The sequence below is a fragment of the Physella acuta genome, unplaced genomic scaffold, assembly GCF_028476545.2.
Source record: "Physella acuta isolate Inbredline_101_S28 unplaced genomic scaffold, ASM2847654v3 ptg000166l, whole genome shotgun sequence".
NCBI classification, from domain to species: Eukaryota; Metazoa; Mollusca; class Gastropoda; family Physidae; genus Physella; species Physella acuta.
The window spans coordinates 311,849-324,862 of NW_026731685.1; the positions used below are offsets into that span (position 1 = coordinate 311,849).

General features: G+C 41.4%; 1 protein-coding gene across 3 annotated transcripts in view; it reads left to right on the forward strand.

Moving 5' to 3' along the window:
- The window catches only part of LOC131936047 (breast cancer anti-estrogen resistance protein 1), a 61,863-nt gene extending 54,546 nt beyond the window's left edge, over positions 1 to 7,317 (forward strand). For all 3 annotated transcript variants that reach the window (XM_059292876.1, XM_059292874.1, XM_059292877.1), the window contains one exon: positions 1,555 to 7,317. In XM_059292876.1, coding sequence (XP_059148859.1) covers positions 1,555 to 4,446 — 2,892 coding nt within the window. In that variant the 3' untranslated portion in view covers positions 4,447 to 7,317. The remainder of the gene's footprint in view (positions 1 to 1,554) is intronic.
- Positions 7,318 to 13,014: the final 5,697 nt, after the last annotated feature.

Below are 13,014 nucleotides of genomic sequence, written 5' to 3' on the forward strand. Positions count from 1 at the left end.
TCTAGATTCGAAAGTTTATGAACACAAAAAAATAACTGCACTAGATGGGTTTGTACAAGTAAATATCGTCACAACACACTGGAGAAGACGCTAGAGTCTCCAGGCTTTAGGACGTGGGAACTCTGGTGTCTAAAGATAAAACTGCCTGTGTATTTGGTGAAGCGACAGAGTTCGTGTTTTGCCACACTTTTGACAACGGTTATGTTTGACCACACTGGCAACATGTTTGTGTTTTGCTGCTGTCATATTTTAGTGACGTTACACACTGGCAACATGTTTGTGTTTTGCTACTGTCTTATTTTATAGACATTACACACTGGCAACAGAGCTCGCTGAGTGTAGTACGTTCTAGTGCTAGGTCAAAGGTTGCATCGTATGGACAAGATGGCGGGCACTTTATGTGTCGTCTCACGGCTGTAAACTTCACACTTGCGAGAACTAGCAGTACAAAACATGTTAAGCTAACTTGTCAGTGAAACTGGCCTTTGTTATTGGAGCCTTGAGCTAAATTGACAGTGAAAAGAATGCGATGGAGCTGCATTGACTTCAATCAAAAGTTGTTGAGGGTGATTGCTATTTAATGCGGTTCTTGTTCTCTAGCTGTGCGTGTACATGGTGCTGCTGCTGACGTGTAAGCGGATGATGCGGCAAGATTTTATGATTTCAAGTCCTGACGACCGTGCACGTGTTTACAGGCGCCAAGTGTTGCAGCGCGTCTACGCTATCTGAGCGCTGAGTGCTGGATGCTAAAAATAGAAATAGTGCGGGAGATTAAAAAAGCGACCAGATAAAAATATACCGATCTTTTACGGTGAGCTAACACTCACCTAGGTCTGCACGAGAGGGGGGGGGGGGTGAGACCATCAAAACGTTTGACTGCAGCCCGAATCAAAGTTTGCTGGGAAGATGCAGGCCGTACATAGCAAGCCATGAGCCGCTCCAACTTTCTTCACTTCAATGGGCCTAGCCTGAAGCGTCAATAGAAGTAGATCATTTAGTGGGGTAATATGAAATGTAAAAACCACTTCAATCAAACACACCAAGTAAAATAATGCGCAATACTATCTTAAGGATGGGCTTGTGTGTGTGTGGGGGGGGGGAGAATTTAAACGCTGCGTTGTTTATTTAAACAAATTTAACTGTACGATGTGTTGAAACTGTTCTTTAATTAAACAAATAATTAAAGCATGTGGCGTTCAACATTGTATTCTTTATTTAAACAAGTATACCAGTCTATGTATAACACTGATCTTTATTTAAACAATTATGCTATTCTATGTATAACACTGATCTTTATTTAAACAAGTGTACCAGTCTATGTATAACACTGATCTTTATTTAAACAATTATGCTATTCTATGTATAACACTGATCTTTATTTAAACAAGTATACCAGTCTATGTATAACACTGATCTTTATTTAAATAAGTATACCAGTCTATGTATAACACTGATCTTTATTTAAATAAGTATACCAGTCTATGTATAACACTGATCTTTATTTAAATAAGTATACCAGTCTATGTATAACACTGATCTTTATTTCATCCCCAGAGCGGCATGGAGCTCTATGACCAACCCAATCGAAGCTTGCAAGACTACGACGTCCCGCCCTCCCACAGAGGTTCACTGGACGCAGGGTCAGCACGGAGAGCTTCCCACGACAAGTTCTCCGCTGGCCCGAGGAAAGCTTCTCTGGGGGACGACCTGTACGATACACCACCTAGCAGCAAGCGAGGCTCCGCGGAGACCGCCTGTGGGATATACGACACCCCACCCAGCAGTAAGAGGGCCTCGACTGAACGCACGCCACCCCACAGCAACAGATCCTCGGCCTCGAGAGACTCGGGCTCCAACCTCCTGTCGAGCCCGGGCCAGACCCCCCTCAACAACAGCGCCCTGAGAGACTCGGGCTCCAACCTCCTGTCGAGCCCGGGCCAGACCCCCCTCAACAACAGCGCCCTGAGCCTGCCCGGTCTCGTCAAGCGCCGACACTCTAACTCGAGTGACACGTGTTACGAGACCCCGCCTGGGAGTAACAGGTCATCTCTAGAGAGGATCTTGTCCGAGGAGGGCCCGCCGATATACGAGTCCATCTCACCAACACACTCCACCGAGAACTTAAACGAACCAACGTACGACACGCCCCCTGCACGCAACTACACACTATCTCACGCTAGCCCCGCCTCCCAGTCTAGTCTTCATTCAGCCGCCTCCAGCGAATCCTTGCTGTCCAACACTTCCGGTGTGAGTAGTGCCAGGTTCTCCCAGACCACCAGCCTCCCAGACTCTGCTCGGTCAAGCATGGACCTGCCGCTAGAGACCTATGATATACCGCCGTCTGCTCAAGAGGCAGACAAGTCACGCAAACAACTGTCCATGGACTCGGGCCTCGGCTTCTACGACAGTCCAGTCAAGTCAAGGCCATCCTCCATCAACTCCAACACGCTGACGCCCTCAGACGGCCTCAGGAGCTCACAGTCCTCGTTTGACTGCAAATCTACGCCATCTCCAAGGGACATCAAGCGCAGCCGCAGTCTGGAGCACGCACTGGATGACCTTTACGATACTCCGACCAACAACGCCCCTAAGGTAACTCTGAAGAAACTGAGCGGCTACGCTGGGTACAGCTCGGCCACGGCGCTGAACGAAACCTCGGGCGTGTATGACATTCCTCCTCAAGTCATGAGAGACTCGGTCATCTCGATGAGGTCCGACTCTTCAGACGAGAACCAGAGGTTTTCCTCCTCCAGCCTGGACGCTGACCAGCAGCTCAACGACGCGCCTCTGTGGGACGAACTGCTGCTGGACTTGGACTCGGCGCTAGAGCAGCTGACCAAGAAGCAGCAGGACGTTACCAAGGCAACCAGCCGGCTGACCGGTTTTGTGAACACCACGTGGAGAAGCCGGTCCAGCCTTGAGAAAACGTTGTACGACATCAAAGTGTCTTGTTCCCTCGTGAGGAATTCTTTGAGTGATTTCGTCGAGTTTGCTCACGGGACTGTTGCTAACGCACTTCGAATTCCCGATAGGAATTTAGCAAGCAGATTACAGAAGTACATATCCCCACTCCAAAACACGCTGGACTTTGTTCAAAAGTCGTTCACCAGTCTGGAGGACATGAAGTGGCAGGTGTCGCTGCTGTGCGAGCCGCTAGACAAAAACAAGCCTGACGACCTGGGGCAGATAGCGCTCGTGTCTAAGGAGATCCTGCCCGAGGTGAAGAAAGTGGCGTCGTTCATACAGAGCCAGAGCGTCTTCCTGTTCAGGAAAGCTACCAGTGGTGACGGCAAGAAATCTGTGGCGTCCAAACCACCCATTGTTCCCAAAGCTGGTGAGAGCAACGGCGCCAAAGTTCCGGGCTACGGTTTTGGTAAACAGAAAGGCATCCAGCACCGTCCACTTCCTGCCGTGCCGGGCAGCCTCCCACCGCCAACACCGCCAGCCACTGCTGCGCCGACGCTGTCCAAGAAAAGCAAAGTTTCTCTGTACGACATTAAAGCCGCGCTACATCAGGACGACTACGCCGAGTGTGGCGAGCTGCCCTCAGACAGCGCGGGCAGCGGTGGACACGTTGGTCAGGAGTACGACTACGTCCAGCTGGACAACAGGGACACGCTGACACGATCTCTGAGCAGCAACAGTGTCACGGAGCCAGACAACAAGAAGGGGGGTGGCAGGGATGAAGCTCAAACTAACGGCAACAACACGGCCAAATCAAAGCTGGAGACTGGGAGTATCACAAGTGGTGTCAGGGACTTGAGTCTGGACGATAATGGCGTGGATATGATTCCTGTCAAAGAAACTGCCGCTGAAGCTAATCTATGTAAAACAGAAACGGGAGATGTGGCTAAGACAGAAAGTAATGTTGGTGTAGCAGCCGAGGAGAGTAGCCATGACAACTCAGAGGATGGTGCAGTTACCGAGTTCTCAGAAGACATGAAGACGCCCGTCAATGTCAACAACTCTCTCTCACAAGGATCCAACTTTATTATTCCATCCGCGGCTGTAGAAGGAGGATTAAACTGCCCTGAGCCGTTGGACCCCAACGACCGGCAAGTCCTGGTGTACTACACTGAGCAGATGAACTCTCATTCCACCCTGCTGGGGAACGCTGTTGACGCCTTCATCGGCGTCGTCAGCAGCAACCAGCCGCCCAACGTCTTTATATCCCACAGCAAGTTTGTCATCGTCTCCGCCCATAAACTAGTGCACATCGGTGACAGCATCCACCGCAACCTGATCAGCAACAACGTGAGTGCCCGCATCATGCACTGCGCCAACCACTTGTGTGACTGCCTCAAGGCCTCGGTCACGGCCACCAAGGCGGCCGCCCTGTTGTACCCATCCCCTCCCGCCATCCAGGAAATGGTGGACCGTGTCATCGCAGTTTCCCATGCAGCTCACGAGCTCAAGTTTGTCATCACACAGGCAGCCAAACAATAGCCATGGTTGCCTAGCAACAACATCAACATCAAAATCTATCAGAGAAACATCTTGTACAGTTGGATTTGATAAGAACACTTCTAGGACTCAACTAGGATTAACGTTTACCTTAACTAATAAGTTACTACCTAATCTTCTTTCATTGACTTTGTTTACTCTAACATGCCATAAGAGTTAGGATCTGAAGGCTAACCATAATAAAGCAGATGAATCTAGTAGCGTGCTCAAACAATGTTCTCAGAGTCAATACATTCCCAAGTTAGTTAACTATAACTCTTAACATCCCTTCTGCTCAAGCACTATCAAGTGTGCATAATGGTTTCCACCCAGAGAGGACATGCCATCCTTAGATTTAAACTCCAGCAACATTTGTAAAGCCATCACTCTGGGCTTGTAAAAATAACATGTACATATTGTTTATTTTTGTTTTTAAAAGCCCTAGACTGACTTAAACTATTTTATATTCTCAAGTGCAAATTGTACATTTCTTGGTGTTACAGGACTAACCTCAAAGCTTTCAGTGTTTGTTAAAATTGTTTTAATCATGGGTTATTAAGTGTGGGGATTAAGATTAATACCCTCATAATTGTTTTTGGGAGACCACTCTTCCCCCCCCCCCCTTACTTTCACACCTTGTTAAATAAAACGCTTTGCTGTACAGACTATCAGTATTAGAACAAGTTTTTTAGAACATGCCTGTTGAACATTCAATCAAAATTTTTACATGTTTTTTTTACACACATGTACATGGAAGAACTACCAAAACTTGCAATTTGTGTAGAAAACGTCGAGTGCCTAAGTTGTTTTCTTTCTTTGCATCTTTTTGTTGACTTAAACTTGCCACTGTACTGCACAGTTTACACAGGGAAACAAACACAACATGGGTTATCTGGTACAATTGTGTTGGGTTAATGTGCTACACAAACACAATTGTGTTGGGTTAATGTGCTACACAAACACAATTGTGTTGGGTTAATGTGGTACACAAACACAATTGTGTTGGCTTAAATGGTATAACACGCACAATATTGCAGCATTCTATCTTCCATTTGTGGACTGTTTTAAGGTTGTGATGACATTGCTATAAGCCTATGTTTATATTTAGGGTCACAAATAATTTCTCAAGCACAATAGTTGTCTGAAGCATGTATAAAACCCCCAGAAATAGGTTGTCAGCAAAGGTTAGCTTAGACTTGTCTCGTTGTATCCTAGTAGCTGGAAACAGGGATGTTGTGTGAACATCCTCTTGCTAATGACACCAGCAAGTGATTTAGTTGACATGAGCAGGACATGTCCTATAAACACAACCAGGACATGTCCTACTGACATTAGTCTTAGCTTCACTCTCCCAGGAGGATTAATTAAAACAGAGATCATGGTGTAACAAGCTAACCCATTTAAAACAAACGTCATAGTGTTACAAGTCAACCCATTTAAAACAAACATCATAGTGTTACAAGCCAACCCAGTGGCTTGAGATGATGCATGTAAATATTTAGATAGTTACTTGTGGGCTTCCATTTTGTGCTAGTGCTTCCATTTTGTGCTGGGCCTCCATTTTGTGCTAGTGCTTCCAGCTAAATCTACCGGTAGAATGATTTTTCCTGTTTGTGAAAGTTTTTCTGTTTGTACATAGCATGCTGATTAATGACATCCATCCATACATGTAGACCAACATGTAATGCAACTTGACCCCCAGTTTACTTTTCAATAACTGGTCTGAATTGTTCACTCAATCTTTGCTTGTATGCACGTGTCTTGTATGCACGTGTCTTGGGGTGTTCTCTCTAGTAATGTACTGTTAAGACTATATACAGGGTACATGTGTTATCTTCTTGCTAGTGACAAAACGTTTTAATTTTAAAATATTTTTGATGGTCCTAAAGCAGCATCAAACTATAATGCATTAACACAACACTGTAATTGTATAGGGTTGATTTACTAGGAACAGTAGTCCCCCTTACATTTAGATGTTAACAAATTGTTTGGCAAATGGATAGAAGCTAAGCAAGTTGTAGTTGAAGACTCCAACGCCATTCAGGTTTCAGAGAGTTTATCTTTTGTTTATTTCGCCTTTTCGTTGTCACTACATAAACCTCAAGAAGAATATTATTTATCAACTAGTTACACAATCAAAATAGCAATGTAAATGTATTGTTTTACTTACAAAGAAAATATTTAATAAGAAACAGTGATGAAATGATGTGATACCTTTATGTGAAGCCTTTTGTTGGGAAAGTAACATCCTAGTTACAGTCCAGAATTATTTGTGGCCATTTTAGTTATTTGTAAACCAATTAAACCTTCTAAAACTGTTGAGTTTCAATTAGATAATCAATTAAATCTTCTAAATATCCCAGTGAGTTTCAATTAATCAATTAAATTTTCTAAAATCCTCTTGAGTTTAATCAGTGAATCAATTAAACCTTCGAATATCCTATGGAGTTAAATCTTTTATTAAATATCCCAGTGAGTTTCAATCAGTGAGTCAATGAAATCTTCTAAAATTCCATTTAGTTTAACCAAATCCCCTACATGTTCTAAAATCCCCTTGAATGGGCTGACACTTAAATATTTGTATTTGAGTTTATCTACTAAGGTGTTGTTACTTATTGATCCTGACCTTACATGGTATGTAAAAAAAATGTTTACTTGAAACATTACATGCCTAAAAGATTTTTTTTTTGTACATGGCTTAAAGATATTTTATTGTACATGAATTATATGATGCTTATAAGATAACTTTCTTTTATTGTATATAATTTATAACATGGTTAAAATTACTTTTTTATTGTACATGAAACATACATTTCTCAACGATAATGTTCTTGTCAACATTGTACATTAAATATCACATTAAAATCATATTCAAGTCAAACTTGTTTGCCTTTCAACCTTTGTCGTTTGAATTTTGGTCAGGGGAGGTTATTGGTAACTTGTTAATGTAATACGCGAATGGAAGAATCAACTGAAATATTAGACATGGGGAATGGAAGAATCAACTGAAATATAAGACATGGGGAATGGAAGAATCAACTGAAATATAAGACATGGGGAATGGAAGAATCAACTGAAATATAAGACATGGGGAATGGAAGAATCAACTGAAATATAAGACATGGGGAATGGAAGAATCAACTGAAATATAAGACATGGGGAATGGAAGAATCAACTGAAATATAAGACATGGGGAATGGACGAATCAACTGAAATATAAGACATGGGGAATGGAAGAATCAACTGAAATATAAGACATGGGGAATGGAAGAATCAACTGAAATATTAGACATGGGGAATGGAAGAATCAACTGAAATATAAGACATGGGGAATGGACGAATCAACTGAAATATAAGACATGGGGAATGGAAGAATCAACTGAAATATAAGACATGGGGAATGGAAGAATCAACTGAAATATAAGACATGGGGAATGGAAGAATCAACTGAAATATAAGACATGGGGAATGGAAGAATCAACTGAAATATTAGACATGGGGAATGGAAGAATCAACTGAAATATAGAACATGGGGAATGGAAGAATCAACTGAAATATAAGACATGGGGAATGGAAGAATCAACTGAAATATTAGACATGGGGAATGGAAGAATCAACTGAAATATAAGACATGGGGAATGGAAGAATCAACTGAAATATAAGACATGGGGAATGGAAGAATCAACTGAAATATAAGACATGGGGAATGGAAGAATCAACTGAAATATAAGACATGGGGAATGGAAGAATCAACTGAAATATAAGACATGGGGAATGGAAGAATCAACTGAAATATAAGACATGGGGAATGGAAGAATCAACTGAAATATAAGACATGGGGAATGGAAGAATCAACTGAAATATTAGACATGGGGAATGGAAGAATCAACTGAAATATAAGACATGGGGAATGGAAGAATCAACTGAAATATAAGACATGGGGAATGGAAGAATCAACTGAAATATAAGACATGGGGAATGGAAGAATCAACTGAAATATAAGACATGGGGAATGGAAGAATCAACTGAAATATAAGACATGGGGAATGGAAGAATCAACTGAAATATTAGACATGGGGAATGGAAGAATCAACTGAAATATAAGACATGGGGAATGGAAGAATCAACTGAAATATAAGACATGGGGAATGGAAGAATCAACTGAAATATAAGACATGGGGAATGGAAGAATCAACTGAAATATAAGACATGGGGAATGGAAGAATCAACTGAAATATAAGACATGGGGAATGGAAGAATCAACTGAAATATAAGACATGGGGAATGGAAGAATCAACTGAAATATAAGACATGGGGAATGGAAGAATCAACTGAAATATAAGACATGGGGAATGGAAGAATCAACTGAAATATAAGACATGGGGAATGGAAGAATCAACTGAAATATAAGACGGGATCTACACAAGTGATCACATGTAAGTCTGCACCTGAATCAACGTTGGTTGGAGGCTGGTCTTTTTTTTTACATATTGAACTGTTGAATTCTCCCAGTGACAAAATGATCAGGCTACTTGCGATGGTTTATAGCAATCTGAGCGTGACGTTATTATTGATAATCCCTTGAAGATAAATTCGTAGGAACAAGGAAGAAATTTGAGAGGGAAGGAAGAAAATAATGGGATCAAAATTATCTTCATGGGATAAGGGAGAAATACGTGGGATAAGGGAGAAATACGTGGGGACAAGAATAAATTGACGAGATCCCTCTCTAGCGCCACCTTTACCCCACCTTTAAAAGGGACCCCCCCCCCCCCCCCCCAACCAGGGTGGATCTACCATACTGCCAGATCCCGGAATGGGGGAGGCTGTTTAGGGGATCCAAATCTGCCCATTAACAACAAAATATTTTTTTTTGCACTAGTGGTTTTGTAAAAGAAAAAAAAGGCAAAATAACTACATAAGCTGTAGTGTTAGTGTGAAGGCACACCATAGGACCACTTCCATGACTTATCGCTCTCTTTAAATAGGCGAATAGGGGTGCCCATAAACAGTGTTTCTTCCAGACTTTTTTCTCCGGGGGGGGGGGGGGCACTTGAAATTTTCGGGGGAGCGGTAGACTTTCTTCGGGGGGGGGGGGGCGGACACTGTTAAAAGTATATATTTTCTATATAAATTATATAAATTTCATTTCGTTCGGGGGGGGGGGGGGGGGGGGGGCGGTAAAAAAATTTCGGGGGGGGGGGGGGGGCCTGGAAGAAACTCTGCCCATAAAGCTCAGTTAAATAGTTTTGTCCTAAGAACAAAACAAAAAACAGGAAACCATAGCCCATATCAAACCTTCGTGTTAAAATACTTTTGACCGGCTTGCCAGATATGAAGTTAATCTTTTCACAATTTTTGGCGGGCATATCCTAATTTATAAAACGCCATGTGCGCTCTTCTCTCTCTCTCTCTCTCTGTCCGCAAAATATTTTCGCCGGACATCAAGTCAGAAACGGCAGCGATATATGGAGAACTTTATACGGACTTTTGTTGAAAATAATATGTTAGATGTTTTAAATGTATAACCACAATTTTATTTAAAGAATAAAAATAAAAAATAAAGGCGTATTCGAATGTAGAAAAACAATTTTATTTATGCAACCGGAAAAGCATTAATAGATGTGAAAAAGAACGCATAAAACTGTGACGTCACTATTGCTTATACATTAACTAATGACGTCATCTGCAGTGTTTAGAATAAAAAGAAATGAACTATTTCATTCAAATTTGATTTAGATCTACGTACACTATGAAATGTATACAATACAATTTTTCCGGCCTAAACTCATAAAATTTATGTAGACCCTACCTATATCTAGAATCTATTCAAATAATACATTTCTATACTGAAGTATTTCAGGCCTTAATTACTTTATTGAAATCTTTGTTTATCTATGCAATTTGCTAATCTCTATCTAATATATAAAGCTCAGTTCTGTATGTAATGCATATGTTTGTCGTTGGTCTTCGATGGATTAAAGTGTTATAATATTATCGTGCGCATTTCTCTAAATTTATGAGTTAAAAAATTACTATTGAAAGTGTTGGGAAATAATTTTCATTTTTCAAATTATAGTAATAATTGTCGGCATGTTCATTAAACACAAGTTTTAAAAAAATATCATCTTTTACAAAAATTCTAATTATGTCTTTATTTAGTCTTATAGCACTTACTTCCCTTTGATAAATTAGGAAAAACACAATTACTTCCCTTTATAAAACCATTGCATTTTGTGGAAAATAATTTACTTTTTAATTACTTTGTTTTGGTGTTGGGAAAAAAAAATTACATAATTAGCGGGGATTGATCAAGTGCAAATGTTGTAGGTATTTTACGGATAAGCTTGGAGTATTATAACTGTTCATTAAATTGAAACAGGCGCGTTCGTTTAAGTGAGTGCAAAAGACTATGAATAAGTTGGGGTACTATAGTCGTTCATTAAGCTAAAACAGGTGATTCCGCCCCGGGCGTTTATGTTCGCGTTAGTGTTTTCTTTGTGTTTAGGTGGGTTTGCGTTAGTGGTTGCGTTTTGATTTGGTTCGTTTTTGTTCTTTCTTTTTTCGTTTTTGTTTGTGTTTTTTTGTTTGGGTTTGTATTTGTGTTTTTGGTTGGTTTTGCGTTTGGATTTGGTTTGTTTTCGTTTGCTTTTTCGTTGTTTTTTTTTTGTTGGTATTGGTGTTTGTGGTTGGGTTTGTTGTTAGGTTTTTGTTTTCGTTTGCTTTTTTGTTTGTTTTTTCTTTGTGTTTGTATTGGTGTTTGTGGTTGGGTTTGTTGTTAGGTTTTTGTTTTCGTTTGTATTTGTAATTGTGTTAGCGTTATGTTTGCGTTTTGTTGTTTTGGTTGGTTGTGGTTTGGGTGGGCAATGCCGGGTTTATGATGATTACTAAACACACAGGTAATGGTCTTTAACAGAAAGGTTTTTCACAGAAGCCAGAGCAGGGCCTGGCCGGGACGGCTAGTAATATATAAAGCAAAGTTGTCGGGTGCCCGATAGGGCACTTCCCGGCGCCGCAGGCGCTTCAAATTTGGCAGGATCTTGCCTTGGGGCGACAGAACACGGGGGCCGGTTGGCTGAAAAGTCTACGATGATGGGGTCAAAACTGACCTCGACTGACCGGCGCCTTATATGAGCTATAAATCGAAAAAAAATGTCCACGGAGGAACCTCTTCATAACTCCTGAGGTCGTAGACCGACCCTCGGGCGAATTAATTAAGCATTCAAATTCGCAATGTTTTCGAAAGCCTAAGCGAAGCTGGGCAGCATGCCTAGTAATGAGATAAAGGCGAATTTAAAATTATTTTCAAACGCGATTATCAGGCCCGATATGAGAAAATCTGTTTGTGAATTGTTGTCACACGGTGGATCTACTTTACAATGAAATTACTAAATTGTTTATATAAGATAAGTTATATACAATTTAGCGAGATAATCTACTAATTATATATATATATATATATATATATATATATATATATATATATATATATATATATATATATATATATATATAATCATGGGAGGCGATAAATATTTTGCGGGTAGGGGAGGAGGCACCACATATTGAACCTCATATTAAGATTTTCATTGTGTATTATTTTCCCAATCAAAGCCTGGTGGTTAATGGGAATTCAATTTTTTTTAATCAAAGCACTTAAAGGCCTCGTACAACCCTGTTCATTATGGGCCCACGTGGGTTTTTTTTACCTGGGGATCCAAAAATTGTTCCAGAATTTTTTTCCTCGGGGCGGGGGGGGGGGGGCACTTGATATTCTCAGGGGGGGGGTGGACTAAATTTTCCTGTGGAAAGTATGTTTTCTATATAAATTCCATTTCATTCGGGGGCGATGGGGGGGGGGGGGCGAGCCCCCCCCCCCCCCCCCCTCCGAAGATATGCATGTGGAAGAAACTCTGAATCCAAAGGGATTTTTCCCGCTAGTCCGGCGGGCCAGTCCACCCTTTGCACATATTCTTCTATACTAACTAGTAATAAAACAGATAATGTGTTGACGAAGACCTTGGGTCGAAACGTCCATAGTATTTGTAACTGTCTTTAACTTGTGAGGTAACTAACACTATCTGTTTTATTACTTATTGTATTAACCTCACTGCACCTACCATTTGTACTATACTAACTATACCACTAGCTGAAAGATTTTGTTCTCAGTTGGCGTAATATTAAAACTAAATGCTGTAAAATACACGATTTGGTGCCAACAGTGCCGGCGCCAGGGTATTTAGCGCCCTAGGCAAAACTTATTAAAAGCGCCCCTTCCCCCCCCCCCCCCCCGCAATTTTCTCAAACTTTCGATTCGCACCCCCCCCCTTCCCTCAAGCTTTTGATTTGCACCCCCCCCCCCTCAAACTTTCTATTTGTTTTTCCAACCCATTTTGGCGCCCCCCCCCCTACGGACAGCGCCCTAGGCGACCGCCTAGTTCGCCTTATAGGTAGCGCCGGCCCTGGGTGCCAATCTTTGATTGAGGGTGGCATTTTAGTCTTGGATGTTAGATTCAAGTTTTTGAACGCCACCTAATATATTAGGTGGCGTTCAAAGGGATATAATACGAA